Source organism: Dromaius novaehollandiae, chromosome 2, assembly GCF_036370855.1.
Source record: "Dromaius novaehollandiae isolate bDroNov1 chromosome 2, bDroNov1.hap1, whole genome shotgun sequence".
Lineage (NCBI taxonomy): Eukaryota > Metazoa > Chordata > Aves > Casuariiformes > Dromaiidae > Dromaius > Dromaius novaehollandiae.
In genome coordinates this window covers 856,508-874,371 of record NC_088099.1, presented here as the reverse complement: position 1 = coordinate 874,371, position 17,864 = coordinate 856,508, and the positions used below count along the sequence as shown (strand labels likewise).

The 17,864-nt window shown below is 61.8% G+C and overlaps 1 protein-coding gene across 1 annotated transcript; it reads right to left on the bottom strand.

Moving 5' to 3' along the window:
* Positions 1-5,083: 5,083 nt before the first annotated feature.
* Positions 5,084-17,326, bottom strand: LOC112993722 (uncharacterized). The gene is made up of 6 exons (XM_064508056.1): positions 17,226-17,326; positions 16,004-16,702; positions 14,054-14,769; positions 7,655-7,963; positions 6,769-6,826; positions 5,084-6,091 (listed from the first exon to the last, which is right to left on the bottom strand). Exons 2-6 carry the CDS (start codon positions 16,530-16,532, stop codon positions 5,232-5,234), a joined length of 2,472 nt encoding a protein of 823 aa, XP_064364126.1. The 5' UTR covers positions 16,533-16,702; positions 17,226-17,326; the 3' UTR covers positions 5,084-5,231.
* Between the last annotated feature and the right edge of the window lie 538 nt (positions 17,327-17,864).

Below are 17,864 nucleotides of genomic sequence, written 5' to 3'. Positions count from 1 at the left end.
CAGCTCGTACCTCGGCTTCCACTTCAGCCTGTGGACGGGGGGGTCATGTACAGGGGGGTCATGTACAGGGTGAGAGTGGAGGCTCCGCTGCGCTGAGAAAGTCGGTCTGGGCTCACCTGTGCAGCCCTCTGTCTTGCGGGAGGCCGCGTGGGAGGAAAAGGGTTTGAGGCAAGGGTGCAGTTCCTTGCACTAGTCAAAACCTGAAGTTCTTTTGAGCTTGGAGGTCTGCAGGAAGACGAAACAGTTTTTATGTCATGGAAAGGCCAATACTGGAAGCTTGAAGTCTTTTACTGTCCTGCAGCTCTGAGCGCTGCTGTTAGCGATCTTGCCCGTGCTTTGAAGTGCAACGAGCCCCTGAAAGGGTTATAGATCAGCACAGCATTAATCCAGCAGTTTCCTTGAGGATGCCCTAAAGCTCTTCACAGCTGTGCCTATTTGCCATTTTTGGAGGCTGAGCAACCCGGGCCCAGGCAGTCCCCACTCTTGGGGCTGGAAATTCCCCATGCCCTTGGGAGGATGCTTGACTCTGTCACGGACCCTTGCCTGTGCTACCAGAGACCGACTGCCAGAGCGTCGGTCCTCCTGGTGCAGAGTGGGCAGACAACGGTGTCGGAGTCCAGTGCTCTCTGACCAGCTTCTTTTAGATATTCCACACGTGGAGGCTGCAATGTTCAGTATCAAAATTTACGTATTTGAAGATATTTGATGTTTCACGGAATTTTTGATTTAGCAGAGTGCTACAGCCATGTACTGAAATCCCAGTAAAAGTGTAAGTTACACTTGGCGAAATGCAGCAATTGCAACATACAGTTGAGCCACCACAGCAGTGCGTTTCCTGTCACTGGTCCCTCTGATACGCTTACTGTCACGGTGTGGGCCGGCCCCGGTCGCCAGGCAGCAACACGCAGATTAAAATCAGCTCAAGGTTCTGGCTTTCTTCAAATTTCTTTTGTTTGTTCCGTTTCTGTACTGTTCTCCCCTTGCTGGGGGGGAGGGGAACGGGAGAACCAGACGTGGCATTTGGGAGTCCACAGGCTTTGGCTGTTGGCCAGACGCTGCTTTGGCTGTTTCCGTCCTGGCTGAAGTAAATCACCCCGCAAGAGCCCCAGGCTGCTGCCAGCTCTCTTATTGTTTGACCAGCAAGTTTCACTATCCGCGATTCCCGGAGCTCACAGCATTTACGGGAAAAGCCTGTTTACTGCGCTGGGAGCACAGGGCTTCCTCGCCACACGTGTGTCTGGATGAGCTGACTTCCCCGGGCCGAGCTTTCCCCCGGCTCAGGAGCAAGGTCCAGAGCTCGCAGCAAAGGGCCCCGCGCCGGCTGCGCTCAGCTCTCGGACACCGGTGCCAGCCACGGCCCCGCACGGCCGCGCTCGGCCCCGGCCCAGGCCGGTCGAGGCCCCGCAGTGACGCCGCCCCAGAAAGGCCCCGGGGGCCAAGCGGGCCCAGGCCCCAGCGTGGCGCGCGCACCGCTGGCCCGGCCCGGCCTGCCTGGGAGCGGCAGCCGCCCTCTCCCGTGGCGCCTCCCGGCCCCGCGCGGCTCGTGCCCGTGGCGGGAGGGCGGCAGACCCGCGTCAGCCCGCGGGATCGCCGTCGGCCGTCGGCCCCTCGGTCGCCCGCTCTGCGCCGGGCGCAGCCGCCGTCTCGCAGCCGGTCTCCGGCGACGCGGGCGAAGGTCCGCGATGGAGCCAGGCGTCTTGCCTGGAGCACGGCGCCTTTCCAGCCCCGAGCAGGGACGGCCCGGGCCAGGGTGGCCGTGCGCCAGAGCCAGGGCCAGCGCGAGGGACAAGGGCTGAGAGGACAGAGCCGCTGTCCCTGCAGAGCCCCGCTTGTGTCAGCCCTCCTCCCAGGGGTGTCCGTGCCCCGATCTGTGTCAGCCCTCCTCCCAGGGGTGTCCGTGCCCCGCTTGTGTCAGCCCTCCTCCCAGGGGTGTCCGTGCCCCCGGTTGTGTCAGCCCTCCTCTGAGGGGTGTCCATACCCCGATCCGTGTCAGCCCTCCTCCCAGCGGTGTCCATACCCCGATCCGTGTCAGCCCTCCTCCGACGGGTGTCCACACCCCGATCCGTGTCAGCCCTCCTCCCAGGGGTGTCCGTGCCCCGGTTGTGTGAGCCCTCCTCGGAGGGGTGTCCATACCCCGATCCGTGTCAGCCCTCCTCCCAGGGGTGTCCGTGCCCCGGTTGTGTCAGCCCTCCTCCCAGGGGTGTCCATACACCGATCCGTGTCAGCCCTCCTCCCAGGTGTGTCCATACCCCGATCCGTGTCAGCCCTCCTTCCAGCGGCGTCCATACCCCGATCCGTGTCAGCCCTCCTCCGAGGGGTGTCCGTGCCCCCAGTTGTGTCAGTCCTCCTCCGAGGGGTGTCCATACCCCGATCCGTGTCAGCCCTCCTCCCAGCGGCGTCCATACCCCGATCCGTGTCAGCCCTCCTTCCAGGGGTGTCCATACCCCGATCCGTGTCAGCCCTCCTCCCAGCGGCGTCCGTGCCCCGATCCGTGTCAGCCCTCCTCCCGGGGCGTCCGTGCCGGCGGGGCTCTGCCGGCTGCTCTGGGATCGGGGCACGTGGGCCGGGACGCCTGGGCCCTGCGCAGAGCGAGCGGAGGCAGCGGTCAGCCCTGTGCTCCCCAAGCCGCCGCGCGTTGTGGGGTGGCAGTGGCCATGCCGAGGGGACCGGGACCGGGCCCGGGCCCGGGAGGGGAGGTGGACCCCCGTGAAGAGGGGGTGAAGGGGGCACAGGCGTGAGCGGGATCTCACGCAGCCTCCCACGGGGAACGGGTTTCCGGCCGATGCTGCCAGCACCGCCTTGCACGCCGCTTGCCCCGGCGCCCAGCCCTCGTGGCCCTGGCTGCAGGGGGCCCAGGCGCAGGGACGGTCGCGGAGCAGAGCGGAGGGCGGCAGCTCCCAGAGGGGCTGCGGGGCCGCGGGAGCACAGCCCTCTCCAGCCCCCCCGTCCCAGCGCGGCAACGCGACGCCTGCGCCTGTGAGCGCTGGCGAGGGGACGGACGCTCCCGGTGTGCGTCCAGCCTGCCGAGGGGGTGCGGAGACAGGGCGGAGGGAGGAGATGGGCGGCAGGGCAAGGACCGGGCAGAGCAGCCGGGGCAGAGGAGCAGGGGCCACGCGGCGGGGCCAGGCACCAACGTCCCGCAGGCGCGTGGGTGGCTGTTCCCAGGTGCCCCCAGCGGCCGCTGGCCCTGGCGTGGTTTCCCGCGGACAGCTTTAGGGTCTCCTCCTGGAAACTGTGTGATGAAAGCTGTGCTCACCTGTAACACTCTGTGGCGGACGGATGAGTGAACTTTTGCCTTAAACATTTCTTGGTACATAAGGTGCAAGCAAACCGTAGCCCCGAACCAGCCATCTGTCCCCAGGGGGAACAGGACTGAGCTGCTGCGACCCCCGAGATGGTCTCCCTGCGACCCTTCAGGACACACCGAGCCTGCGCTGAACCAGACCACGATCGGGCAGAGACTTTGGGACCTGGACTGTAAATTATTGCTGCTTAGCACAACTTCTATAAAACTTGCTTAGCATGAGTAGCTAAATTTGCTGGAGCCTTAGGCCGCACTCCCTAGTTCGGTGAGAAAGGGCCCCAGAGCAGGCTGGAAAGACAAGGGGGTTACCAGCAGTTTGCATCCCTGTGCTTCACGCTCCGGGAGGGAGGATGTCGAGGCTTTGAAGTGAGGCCTGCTTGGGCACCGGACCCTGGGGAGCAGGGCCTCCTCTTGCTGCGGAAACACTGCTGATTGGGGGGTCTGGGCTGTCTCGGGGTCCAGATCATATTCCCTTTGTCTGGACCTTGGGAGAGAACACCTACCGTCACTGCTGGGGAAGTAATAATTTGTCAGGGCCTTGAGAGACAAGGGCAGGACCCGAAGAATGAAAACGCATCTGTCAGCAGAAACCACAACGGTAAACAACCTACCTAGGGACCCAATAAGGAGCAGGAGACCCCAGACCTAAATATTACTATTGGTCCAAACTACTGCGTGAGGGGTGGAGAGCTCAGATTGGAAAGTATAATTGCCCAGGGATTTCTTTGTTCGGGGTCCCTCTTCGGAGGCACCCAGCCTGAGCTGTAACTACTGCACGCGTGTCATTACAATTTATTTATTTAATTTGCCTTGATTTGGCTCCGAACTTTTCAGCGGGAACCTAGGGTCGGACCCTGCTCGAGTTGTAATTACTGCATGCGCATCGCTAAAATTTACACTCAGGGTGAAGAGGACCAACGGGACGCCGCTGGATCCACGGGTGGTGATATCTCTTTCTCTCTCCCCCTTTCTCTCCCCCTTTCTCTCTCTCCTCCCCTTCACCTTTCCCCACCTTTTCTCCCCACTCCGTGGAAAATAAAGTTAAAAGGTTGTACGATATTTGACCGGTTTTAGCGTCTTCATCTCGTCCTTGAGATCGTAACGAAACCCCCCTGATATTGGATCGGGACAGAGGAATAACCCAAAGCGGCTGAGAGAGAGCTGGGACTGTTCAGCCCGGAGAAGAAAGGACTGAGCGGACATCTTTTCAATACGTATAAATGTCTGATGGGAGGGTGTAAGGAGGCTGGGGCCAGACTCTCCTCAGCGGTGCCCAGCAATAGGACGAGAGGCAATGGCACAAACGGAAACGCAGGAAGCTCCGTCTGAACACAAGGAAGAACTTCAGGTAGGTAGCAGAGCACTGGCACGGGCTGCCCAGAGAGGCTGTGGAGTCTCCATCCTTGGAGTTATCCAAAAGCCGTCTGGACAGGGTCCTGGGCAACGTGCTCCCGGTGACCCTGCTGCGTGACCCAAGGGGCAGGAGGTTGGCAGGAGCTGGCCCAGGTGGATCTGAGAGGCTGGCAGGACTCATTCCCTTGGTGGGAGCTGTGTCCATGTCTCGACTAGGAATTCGGCGGTGCTGGAGGGCACGACTGGGCATTGAGCTTTGTCACCTACACGCTAAGCTGCAGGAACAGTCCTTGGCATGGCTTTGGCTGTAGCTGGTGAGCACGTTCACGCACATTCCCAACATTTACACACATTCTTTCAATCCTTCATGGCCACTACAGTGTTGCTTTGCTAGAAAGCAAGTATAAACGAGTCAGCAGCCTCTCACTTTGTGCATTTGTTTTATACCAACAGAGGCTTAGGCCGTAACACAGGACAAAGACTGTAATAGCATTAAAATGAAAATCAGCTGTATTATTAAGCAACACGGTGCAATTGCCAGGGAAAAAGTAAGGCAGTATGAACTCATCCAGTGCTAACGAAAGAAGCGAATATACAGTGATACAACCTGCCTCCACCCCCAGCGAAACAGCCCACCTACAAAATGTACAACCCACACAATCACTCTAAGTGTGCAGTGACAAACCAGCCATGGAAAGTTGTGCACTGCTCTTGGCGCCTTATACACTAGTTGTTTCTCCACTAGCTTTCCAAAGACTCTGCATTTTTCTTCAAAATCTCTCTCTTCCCTGCTGAGGACCAACATGTCCTGGGAATAGAATTCGTTGGTGTAATAGGAATTTCTATTCCCCTTCACCACCCTCTGAATGAGCTCTAGCAGGTCTCTGACCTGGGCGTCCCGTTCTGCTCCAGTTGCCTTGTTGTTGAAGGCACAGTAGCGGTTCCCGCAGTCTCGAATCAGCCTCCGGAGAGCTGTGTTGTCAGTGCCCGTCACGTAGTCATGTAAGGAGCCATCCCCCAAGTCTTCCTTCCGGGTGAAGAGCACGATTGTGTGCTTCATGGCATCGTGCCCAAAGATGCGCCAGACCTCCTCTGCGGCAGCCTCGTCCTCCTGTGTGTGTCGGCCCAGCTGGGTGACCAGCACCAGCGCATGGGGGCCCGGTGCCGACAGCAGCAGGCAACATGCAATCTCGTCGTAGGACTTGCTGCTGCACGTGTCAAAAATAGCAGGCGTGTCGATGACCACCACCTTCCTGCCCTGCCAGACGGTGCTGGCTCTTGCGCACCTCTGCGTCACTGCCTGCACCGCCAGCTGTGACTCAAACGCTCTCCTCCCGAGGATGGTGTTTCCCGTTGCGCTTCTCCCACTGCCGGTTTTACCGACGAGCACCAGTCTCAGCTCTGTGTCCCCCACTTGCTGGCCTTCGCACGTACCTGTCCAGAGCAGAAGTTGTGAAGATGCTTCAGACAGAGCAGAGACCAAAGAAGCACCAGAGATTGTGCTCCGGCCATTGCAAAGCAGCTGGGGCAGGGGACAGGGGTAGGAGGTGGGTGGCCCTGTGCTGGGGACGCTGTCGTGAGCCTCTGCTGTCCTGAGGGACAGGGCTCAGAGGTGTCCCACCAGCAACCTAGACCTGGGAGCAGCGCGCAACCCCGACTGCCAGGGCAGGTGCTGCGGCCCCTAAACCGATGCCGGGCGGCAGGCTGCATTGCTGCTCGTCTCCAAACGGCCTCGCACCCGAACGGGGAGGTCTTGCACCTGAGCCCTGGAAGCAGCTTCAGGCTGCAGACCTCTGCAGAGAGACACCCTTTTCTCTTGCAGTTTGTACTGCTTTGCACAGAGGCCTGATTCCCGTCAACTCTGTGCGGCCCCTGTGAGCTAGGAAGCAAATTAAGCTGTCACTAGACTTCTTCCTCAGCCAGTGCAGAGATAGTTCCCTCCAGAGGTGGTTCAGAGTCCTGGGGGGCTGTTCACAGAATCATGATGATCAAGAAAAGTGTCCAGCAAACCCTGGGGCCCTTGGCATTTCCTTTGGCCACACAAGGAAATATGACCTCCCAGCTGCGAGAGGATTACAGCAGAAGACAGTGAGTTGCACTTGTCCCCTTACCGTGGCATGCGTCTTCATCCTCTTGTGGGAAGCTTTGCCTCATGCTTTGCTGGACTGTCTGTGGAAAAAGGGTGGTGCTGGAGATTCATTACGGATGGCATGGACAGAACGATGCTAAGCACACAGGCAGGCCAAGGGATTTCCTTCTAGGGTTTAATCTCTCTCCGCTCTGCTTGAATGCTCAGGACACCCGTCTTCAGGCAATAATGGAAAGAGCAATGGCTTCAGCATGCCGCTGAGCTCCACAGTGCTGAAGGCAGGATTGTCCCTGCTTAAGGAGGAGGGAGAAGACTGCTTGTCCCCAGGGACTGGGGGTGCAGGTGGCATGGGAGCACAAGAGGAGCCTTGCAGACTGCAGCAGTAGCTCAGGCCTGGCAGAGGGGGGGCCATGGAAGGAGGAATGATCCAGCCAGAGTAACCAGTGAGAGAAAATGACAGAGCAATTCCAGGAGCCATATCGGTAAAAAAGGAAAGCTGCGTGGTGCTGGCAGGGATCTTCCCTGCCCCACTCCCAGCTCCCAGGACGGACGTGCCACGTCCCTGCCCTGCCCGGGCACTGGCTCCTGCCTGCGGTACTGCATGCAAGTGGGGAGCAGCGTGATGCCTCGGAGCACTGCTGTCTGCGATTGCCCGGGCTCTGAAACGAGCTCCTGGGAGGGTTGCAGCTCAGCACAGCTTTCATCGAACCGTTTCCGGGAGGACACCCTAAAGGTGTTCACGGCTGCGCCCACTTGCCATGTTTTGGGGGGTTCAGGAGGATCCACAGCTGTCTTTTCACTGCATTTCCTCCCAGAAGCCAAGAGCTTTTCGGGGAAGTGCCCAGCCTCGCAGCCTACCTTGCGCAGGGTCAGCACATACGCAGGGAAGTGAAAAAAGCCTCACATACCTGGGTCTGCAGGCTCTGCAGAGCACCCCGTTTCAGACTGAGGGCAAGGTCCCCCGGCAGCCCTGCTGAGCTCCCGGGCCGGTGCCGTGTGCTCCCGGCGCTGCCGGTCGAGGAGCGTGGCGTCTCTGGGCAGGACGGCGCCAGTCCCTGCGCTGCTTTCGGTTTAGCTCCGCGGAGAGCCGAACGAGCGGCAGCGGTGGGAGGAGGGAGGCCGAAGGGAGGTGCAGGGCCGCGGGGCAGGGCACAAGCCCGGACGGCGAGGGATCGGCGGTCTCGGCTAAGGCAGCCCCAGAGCGGTGTGCGGAGAAGCTGCTCTCAGACGGGAGCAGCCCCAGGAACAACACGGCTGCGGCTGCTGCTGCCAGAGCCCGCGGGAAACCACGCCAGGGCCAGCGGCCGCTGGGGGCACCTGGGGACAGCCACCCACGCGCCTGCGGGACGTTGGTGCCTGGCCCCGCCGCGTGGCCCCTGCTCCTCTGCCCCGGCTGCTCTGCCCGGTCCTTGCCCTGCCGCCCATCTCCTCCCTCCGCCCAGTCTCCGCACCCCCTCGGCAGGCTGGACGCACACCGGGAGCGTCCGTCCCCTCGCCAGCGCTCACAGGCGCAGGCGTCGCGTTGCCGCGCTGGGACGGGGGGGCTGGAGAGGGCTGTGCTCCCGCGGCCCCGCAGCCCCTCTGGGAGCTGCCGCCCTCCGCTCTGCTCCGCGACCGTCCCTGCGCCTGGGCCCCCTGCAGCCAGGGCCACGAGGGCTGGGCGCCGGGGCAAGCGGCGTGCAAGGCGGTGCTGGCAGCATCGGCCGGAAACCCGTTCCCCGTGGGAGGCTGCGTGAGATCCCGCTCACGCCTGTGCCCCCTTCACCCCCTCTTCACGGGGGTCCACCTCCCCTCCCGGGCCCGGTCCCGGTCCCGGTCCCCTCGGCATGGCCACCGCCGCCCCACAACGCGCGGCGGCTTGGGGAGCACAGGGCTGACCGCTGCCTCCGCTCGCTCTGCGCAGGGCCCAGGCGTCCCGGCCGACGTGCCCCGATCCCAGAGCAGCCGGCAGAGCCCCGCCGGCACGGACGCCCCGGGAGGAGGGCTGACACGGATCGGGGCACGGACGCCGCTGGGAGGAGGGCTGACACGGATCGGGGTATGGACACCCCTGGGAGGAGGGCTGACACGGATCGGGGTATGGACACCCCTCGGAGGAGGGCTGACACGGATCAGTGTATGGACACCCCTGGGAGGAGGGCTGACACGGATCAGGGTGTGGACACCCCTCGGAGGAGGGCTGACACAACTGGGGGCACGGACACCCCTGGGAGGAGGGCTGACACGGATCGGGGTATGGACGCCCCTGGGAGGAGGGCTGACACGGATCAGTGTATGGACACCCCTGGGAGGAGGGCTGACACAACCGGAGCATGGACACCCCTCAGAGCAGGGCTGACACGGATCGGGGCACGGACACCCCTGGGAGGAGGGCTGACACGGATCGGGGTATGGACACCCGTCGGAGGAGGGCTGACACGGATCGGGGTATGGACGCCCCTGGAAGGAGGGCTGACACGGATCGGTGTATGGACACCCCTGGGAGGAGGGCTGACACGGATCGGGGTGTGGACCCCCGTCGGAGGAGGGCTGACACAACTCTGGGCACGGACACCCCTCGGAGGAGGGCTGACACGGATCGGGGTATGGACACCCCTCGGAGGAGGGCTGACACAACTGGGGGCACGGACACCCCTGGGAGGAGGGCTGACATGGATCGGGGTATGGACACCCCTGGGAGGAGGGCTGACACGGATCGGAGTATGGACACCCCTGGAACGAGGGCTGACACGGATCGGGGTATGGACACCCCTCGGAGGAGGGCTGACACAAGCGGGGCACAGACGCCCCTGGGAGGAGGACTGACATGGATCGGGGTATGGACACCCCTCCGAGGAGGGCTGACACAACCGGGGCACGGACACCCCTGGGAGGAGGGCTGACACGGATCGGGGTGTGGACACCTGTCGGAGGAGGGCTGACACAACTCTGGGCACGGACACTCCTGGAAGGAGGGCTGACACGGATCGGGGTATGGACACCCCTCAGAGGAGGGCTGACACAACCGGGGGCACGGACACCCCTGGGAGGAGGGCTGACATGGATCGGGGTATGGACACCCGTCGGAGGAGGGCTGACACAACCGGGGGCACGGACACCCCTGGGAGGAGGGCTGACACGGATCGGGGCACGGACACCCCTGGGAGGAGGGCTGACACAACTCTGGGCACGGACACCCCTGGGAGGAGGGCTGACACGGATCGGGGTATGGACGCCGCTGGAAGGAGGGCTGACACGGATCAGGGTATGGACGCCCCTGGGAGGAGGGCTGACACGGATCGGTGTATGGACACCCCTGGGAGGAGGGCTGACACAACCGGAGCATGGACACCCCTCAGAGCAGGGCTGACACGGATCGGGGCACGGACACCCCTCGGAGGAGGGCTGACACGGATTGGGGCACGGACACCCCTGGGAGGAGGGCTGACACAACCGGGGCACGGACACCCCTGGGAGGAGGGCTGACACAGATCGGGGCACGGACACCCCTGGGGGGAGGGCTGACACAACTCTGGGCACGGACACCCCTGGGAGGAGGGCTGACACGGATCGGGGTATGGACACCCCTCGGAGGAGGGCTGACACGGATTGGGGCACGGACACCCCTGGGAGGAGGGCTGACACAAGCGGGGCACAGACACCCCTGGGAGGAGGGCTGACACGGATCGGGGCACAGACACCCCTTGGAGGAGGGCTGACACAGATCGGGGCACGGACACCCCTCGGAGGAGGGCTGACACAGATCGGGGCACGGACACCCCTCGGAGGAGGGCTGACACGGATCGGGGCACGGACACCCCTCGGAGGAGGGCTGACACAGATCGGGGCACGGACACCCCTGGGAGGGGGGCTGACACAAGCGGGGCTCTGCAGGGACAGCGGCTCTGTCCTCTCAGCCCTTGTCCCTCGCGCTGGCCCTGGCTCTGGCGCACGGCCACCCTGGCCCGGGCCGTCCCTGCTCGGGGCTGGAAAGGCGCCGTGCTCCAGGCAAGACGCCTGGCTCCATCGCGGACCTTCGCCCGCGTCGCCGGAGACCGGCTGCGAGACGGCGGCTGCGCCCGGCGCAGAGCGGGCGACCGAGGGGCCGACGGCCGACGGCGATCCCGCGGGCTGACGCGGGTCTGCCGCCCTCCCGCCACGGGCACGAGCCGCGCGGGGCCGGGAGGCGCCACGGGAGAGGGCGGCTGCCGCTCCCAGGCAGGCCGGGCCGGGCCAGCGGTGCGCGCGCCACGCTGGGGCCTGGGCCCGCTTGGCCCCCGGGGCCTTTCTGGGGCGGCGTCACTGCGGGGCCTCGACCGGCCTGGGCCGGGGCCGAGCGCGGCCGTGCGGGGCCGTGGCTGGCACCGGTGTCCGAGAGCTGAGCGCAGCCGGCGCGGGGCCCTTTGCTGCGAGCTCTGGACCTTGCTCCTGAGCCGGGGGAAAGCTCGGCCCGGGGAAGTCAGCTCATCCAGACGCACGTGTGGCGAGGAAGCCCTGTGCTCCCAGCGCAGTAAACAGGCTTTTCCCGTAAATGCTGTGAGCTCCGGGAATCGCGGATAGTGAAACTTGCTGGTCAAACAATAAGAGAGCTGGCAGCAGCCTGGGGCTCTTGCGGGGTGATTTATTTCAGCCAGGACGGAAACAGCCAAAGCAGCGTCTGGCCAACAGCCAAAGCCTGTGGACTCCCAAATGCCAGGTCTGGTTCTCCCGTTCCCCTCCCCCCCATAGCAAGGGGAGAACGAATCTGACAAAACTGGACAACAAACGGGAGTCAAACAATTACTTGGCACCTAGGTTTCCCTCCCCAGCCCTGGATTTTGTCTGTTGCCTCCTCGCTGATACTCAGCCGCCTTCTTCCCAGCTGCGAGAGCTTCTTCCTAGCTGTCCACGCAGGCCAAGAAAGCTCCTTCTCGGGCTGTTTGCGTGCCAGGCAGGCGACGGGTGACACCGCGACAGCCGGCAGTGCTGTGCCGGCCTGCAGAGCCCTTCCCGCAGGGCAAAGCCCGCTGAGGCGACCCAAGGACCTGCCGAGAGAGGCGATTTCTGGGGCCCTGCTGAGGAATCGCTGTGGTTGTTTTGTTCAACACAGAGAGGACTGCAGGGTGGCCCCAGCAACAGCCTGGGGCTCTTGCGGGATGATTTATTTCAGCCGGGACTGAGTGCAAGAAAGACAAGTGTCGGGCACTGCTCAAGTCTCTTTCTCCCCTCCCCGGAGTATCCCGGGCTGGTCTGGCTCTGCAGGCTGTCGCAGCACTGCCGGCTGTCGCGGTGTCTGCCAGAGCACATCACACCCGTCGCCTGCCTGGCATGCAAACAGTCTGAGAAAGAGCTTTCCTGGCCTTTGTGGATCTATAACTCTATCTATAAAGCTCAGCCCAGGGAACTCAACCCATCTGGAAACCTGCTTGGAGTGCAAGCCCTGTGGTAGCGGTCCAGTAAACCAGCTCGTCCATAACTGCAGCGGTCAGTTATTGCAGCATCCTAACACGGCAACACCCAGCGAACCACCGTCGTGCTGCCTGCTGCCGCGTGCAGCACCAGGACAGCCGCACCGCGCCGAAACCACGGGCCGCAGCACGAGCCTGGGGCTCTGGCAGGACAACTCGTTTCAGCCAAGGTTATCCACACCGCCCTTTGCCTGCCCTGGATCTCACCGTCCGCAAAGCCCTGGGCTCGGCAGCTGTGAACCCACCTTGCCCGACATGTCCCGTTGTCCACGCTGGTGCGTGAGCTCACAGCCAGGGTCTCCATCCCAGCCTGCGGCACGCGTGCTGGCCGGGCGGGATGGGAGGGAGCTGGGGATGCTGAGAACCTGCAAGTCGAGTCATGAGGCCCCACGTTTGGGTATTAGCAGCACACTGTTGAGCACATCTGTGCTGGAGCACCTCTTGCACTTACTATGCTGCTGGGGAGGTTTTGGTGGTATAAACTGATTTTTTGAAGCAGCTAAAAGGGGAAGAGGTGATCTGAACGGAAACCAGATGGCCGGGGTGGTTCACAAACCAGGATGCTTGCATCTTACGCAAGCCAGCTGCAAACTGCTTTAGCAAAGTAAGGTGAGCGTGCCGGAGGTGTATCTTCAACGGCAGGTGCATCTGGTGGGTATGCAAGGATTTCCCAAGCATAGCGATGGCATCACACGTCTTTACAGCAAAAGCCATGTTATCCGAATAAGCCTGGGCCACGCAAAGACAAGATGTGTTCTGAAATAGCCAGGACTTTTAAAACCAGTTTTAGCAGAGGACACACTTCAGAAATTACAGACCAACTGGAGAAAAGAATTTTTTAAATCAGCCTTTAATCAAACTGTTAAAACAGCATACTGTTCACCGCTTCATTACTAATAACATTAGAAAAGTCTCCTTCACAGGGCATTTTATCAGGATGCTAAAATCCAAGATGTGGAGGCACTTTACAGTACACAATTCCTTTTGCTGCATGGATGTCTATCCCATTGGAGCGTATAGAAAGCTGTAAGCACAGCTCCCACAAACTATCCGTGCTGGACCTGTGGACACAAACCGTTCAGACCCTACAAAGGGTCGGAAACTGTCTACAAGGGACTGCTTTAAAGAGAAGGAAAGAGGGAGACCACGTGAGGGTGTCCAGAACAAAAGGGAGATGCGAGAAATCTGTGGATAATGATGCTATTAGCAGTAATTGTGCCAGGAACCATTTCAGCGTCATACGTTACGTTATTACCTCTGTGGCCCTCTACGTGGAGGGTGAACAAACCCAGGAAAGCCCCTGTAATACACTTTTGGGGATGGCTGCTGTGTGAGGGAATATACCCAGCACGGGCAGACCGTGGGTGGCCGTACGAGCGAGCAAAGGCTGCTGGTTGACAGGGAAGAGCTCATCCATGGCTACAGCCTGCTGGCTTTGACCCGTCTCCAGACCAGGAATGTGCTGATTGCTTGATTGCTATTCTCTGATTAAAATCGAGAACCTGAGAGCAGACACACACTTTGTGTGCTCTCTGGCTGCCACCGTTAATACGATTGTGTATGGGGTATTTGAGAGTGTGAAAAAGAGAAACCGGGGGGAACCTGTGCTGCTTGCACGTGCAGATGGCCCCCCCGCCGCTCTCCTGGCAGGAGAAGCGTCAGCGCCCCAGCCCCAGCCCTGCTCCTGCCTCGTGCAGGCGTGAAGAGCACGGACCTGAGAGGGATTTGCCAGCAACTGGGGCAATCTGCAGTCGATCACTGCTGCTCACATCAGGATCAGCTCTGCTTCACAAGGTGTATGTGGATGCTGCTCCTGTGAACCAGCGCAGAGTAATGGAAATTTCTTCTTTATTTCATTGTAAGCCCAGTGGGAGTTCAAATACAACAGAAAATATCTCTCCATGTTAGTGACCTGGACTCTTCTACACTTTGATGTGGATTCTGCAATGTGTTTACAGCCTCTCCGCATCCTGGGGATGCCTCTGCTTTGCCCACCCTGTGCCCCTGGCCCTCCTCACCACGCATTGCTGCCAGAGCCATTTCCAGCACCTCATCGGCCTGGGCATCCCGTTCCGGCCCTGTTTCCCTGTTGTTCACGGCACAGTATCGCTGCCTGCATGCCTGAATCAGTCTGCGGAGAGCTCTGTTGTCGGTCGTTGTGACGTACTCTTCCAGGGAGCCATCGCCCAAGTCTTCCTTCCGGGTGAACACGACCATCGTGTGCTTCATGGCCTCCTGCCCAAAGACCTCCTGCACCTGCTTCTTTGCCTCCTGGTCCTCTTCCGTGTACCGGCCCAGCTGGGTCACCAGCACCAGTGCACAGGGGCTCTGGGAGAACTCGCGGCAACGCTTCTTCTCCTCGTCCAGCTGCTCACCCTGAAGCAACGTGTCAAAAATGGCCGGTGTGTCCAGGACCACCACACGCTTGTCTCGCCACATCCTCTCGCCCTGGGCACAGGTCACTGTCACAGGCTGGGCCCCCAGGCAGGACTCGAAGACCGTCTTCCCGAGCAGGGTGTTCCCGGTGGCACTTCGCCCCGCTCCGCTCTTCCCCACCAGCACGATGCGCAGCTCCTCCAGCTCGCTGCTGCCGGAGCCTGCGGGAAACGGGTCAGGTGCCGTGAGCACACCCCGCTCTCTCTCCAGCCTCCTGCCCTGCCTGCCCCAGGGTGGGTTTAGGCTTGTTCTGCAGGCGCTGAGCTATCCTGTGCAAAACCTCTGTCTGAGGCGAGGGCCGAGCGACGCGCTCCGCAGGGTCTGCACCTGCCCCAGGGCCAGGGATTCCTGTCAACCTGAGTCGTTTTTGCAATCAGCAAATAAACAGGGAGACAGAAAGGGGAAACTATCTGTGGCAAGAAGGAAACAGGAAATAAACTGCTCAAAATCAACCTGTCTGGCCGTGAGGTTAATGAGAAGATGGACTGCAACATCCTGACGCCCTCCAGGAGTTTCAGTTTGACACCGATGCAAAGGGAACACGGAGGCTCACTTTTCTCCTCTCCATCTTAGGATATTTGCCAAAGCTGTAGTTCAGTAAAAGCGCATTCTCCCTCCCTCTTGATGACTGGCCAGACCCACTAAAGTCTCTCTGACCTCTCGTATAACGCAGCCACAGAATTTCACCCCTGGTTCCTATTGCAAGCTAGGTATCTGCAGAAAAGCTCCCTGTGTTTTCAGCTGAGAGAGTCAACCGTGATTCAGCATTCGAAGTCCCGGAGTCTCCACCTCCTCCATGGGGTGCCCACTCCAGGGATGATGCCCTGCAGCTGGGGGAAAGGGACCTGAAACACACTGCGCTGGGGGGTGGGTGCAGAGGGCTGCGAGCCAGGCGGTCAGGGCTTTCTGCACCCCTCTCCTTTGAGCTCTGTCCTTACGCTCGAGCAGCCCAGCTCCCCCTTCACCTGGTGCATGGAGAACAGACGGCACATACTGAAAGCAAAACCTTCCACTCGGCCGTGATACCGTATGGGCAGGGGTTGGACTGTAACACCGGCTGTCTTTAGCACCCATCTATGATGGGATGACGAACACCAGAATACTTTAATCTGAATTCTGTGGGTATTCTGCAGTGTTATCCAGGGCCCAACCTCACCCCTGCTGTTGGAAGCTCTCACATGCTGTTGGAAGAGCCAGGTCCTGACCCTATGTGGGTGGTGTGGAGCGCTGGACATGATGATGCCCCCCCCCCCCCCCCAATCTCCTATCTATGGCAGTGAGCTGTGTGCAGGATCCCATGTCACCAGGATCGGAGCCTGTGGAAGGTCAGATCAAGCTCTGCTGTCTCTTGGATCCCAGTTCCACATTAATACATGTCATTAAGCATATACTAACCTTGGCCTGTGGTCACAGTATCTTGCAGGTTGTCTGTCTTTTTTGCCAGCTGTGTTTTTTTGTAGGTTTCTTCAATTTTCCCTTCCTGCTCTTCAGTGTTGTCTCTTCGGTCTTTATGTGCTTCTTCAGGATTTTCACTTCTGAGCTGTTCCCGTTCTGGGTTTTCCACCTTCTGCATCTTCGGTTCAGGCAGCTGTTCTTCCCCTTGGTCCTTGCACAGACGTGGCCGGTCCTTCTCCCCGCTCTCCTCTTCACAGCTGCTTTTCCTCAGCCGCTGCAGTGTGTCCGGGTTCGCAGGCACGCAGGGGTTTGGCATGCCGTGCTGCGCGGGGCCGTCCTTCCCCGCTGCCCGAGGGGAGCCCATTGGATCGCTGCCTGGAGCATCTGGCTCTGCCTCGCGTGTGCGGGTGTTGGCAGAATAAAGGTTGCCGCCAGGTGCTTGAATCAGCCCCTGCTGCTCTTCATTACTTGCACCAAGCGTTTGGCCAAGCCGGTTACCCATCGCCTCTTCCTTCTGGCTGGAGGTCATAGCCTCAGCGCTCGGTGCCGCCTGACCCGGCCTCCCTCCCTCTTGGTCTTCTGACGATGTGGAGAAGCACAGCTGAGTCTGAGACACGGCGCGGGGAAATCTGGGGAGGCGGGTACCGTGCAGAGACTGATTTCACAGGAAACGTCTTTGCCAAGGCCTTCGGTGTCGAACTGCAGGCACACGGTCAGCCGTGGTGCTCCTGCTCCCCATCTCCTCGCCCCTTTTCGGCGTGTCCCAGGGGCTGCCTTGCTCCCGCTGGGGCTCAGACCCGTGCTCCCCACCGGCTTCCCACTGTTGCTTTGCCTCCTGCTTTGGCAGCTGACCGCCCGGCCCCGGTGCCTGCCCCGGTCCCACCGCCCCGGTACCCGCCTCGGTAACCGCCCGGCCCCGGTGCCTGCCCCGGTCCCACCGCCCCGGTACCCGCCTTGGTAACCGCCCGGCCCCGGTGCCTGCCCCGGTCCCACCGCCCCGGTACCCGCCTCGGTAACCGCCCGGCCCCGCTGCCTGCCCCGGTCCCACCGCCCCGGTACCCGCCTTGGTAACCGCCCGGCCCCGGTGCCGGCCCCGGTCCCACCGCCCCGGTACCCGCCTTGGTAACCGCCCGGCCCCGGTGCCTGCCCCGGTCCCACCGCCCCGGTACCTGCCGAACCCACAGTCCCCGCCTGGCCCCCGGCCCCTGCCTGGCCCTGGTACCTGCTCCGGTGGCGGCCCCCAGCCCCCGTCCGGTCCCGGTGGCGGCCCGGTGCCTCCCGCCGCCGGGGAGCGCGGGGCCGGCGGGGCGGCGGCGGCGGCGGCGGCGGCGGCGGCGGCGGGCGGGCCCGGGGGCAGCACCGGCCGCGGGGCTTGGGCGGCGGAGCCGCGACATCCAGCGTCGGCGCCGGGAACGGCAGGGGCGGCCCGGGGCACCGGGACCCCGAGGCGGAGGAGCCCAGGGCCTCGGGAGCTGGGACGCAGGGACACTGGGACCTGGGACTCGGGGTCGGGAGCACGGGGACCCAGGCCCTCCGGAGACGGGGATCCAGGGACCCCAGGGACTGAGAGACCTCAGGGATCCCGGCACCCCAAGACCCAGGGACTCCAGAGACCCAGGGAATGCCAGGACCCAGGGGCGAAGAGATCCTCGGGATCAGGGAACCCCAGAGAGTCAATGTCCCGGAGAACCAGAGACCCCACGGATGCCGGGGATTCCAAGGACCAAGGGGCCCCGCGACGTGGGAGCCGGCAGCCCGTACGTCTGGTGCTCGGCTGCGATGCTGGGTCAGGTGCAAGGGATGCTGTCCCCAGCTGTTCCCCCCCCCTTCCTCCCTTCCCCACATCCCTTGGGACCACAGT

Bases quoted from the DNA above. Each gene is read 5' to 3' on its own strand.
- LOC112993722 (XM_064508056.1), bottom strand. From the start codon at position 16,532: ATGACCTCCAGCCAGAAGGAAGAGGCGATGGGTAACCGGCTTGGCCAA. The intron at 6,827-7,654 runs GTATGTGAGGCT...CTTTTTCCACAG, and splicing joins TGCAGAGCCTGCAGACCCAG to ACAGTCCAGCAAAGCATGAG. The intron at 6,092-6,768 runs GTAAGGGGACAA...TGCTCTGGACAG, and splicing joins GGATGAAGACGCATGCCACG to GTACGTGCGAAGGCCAGCAA.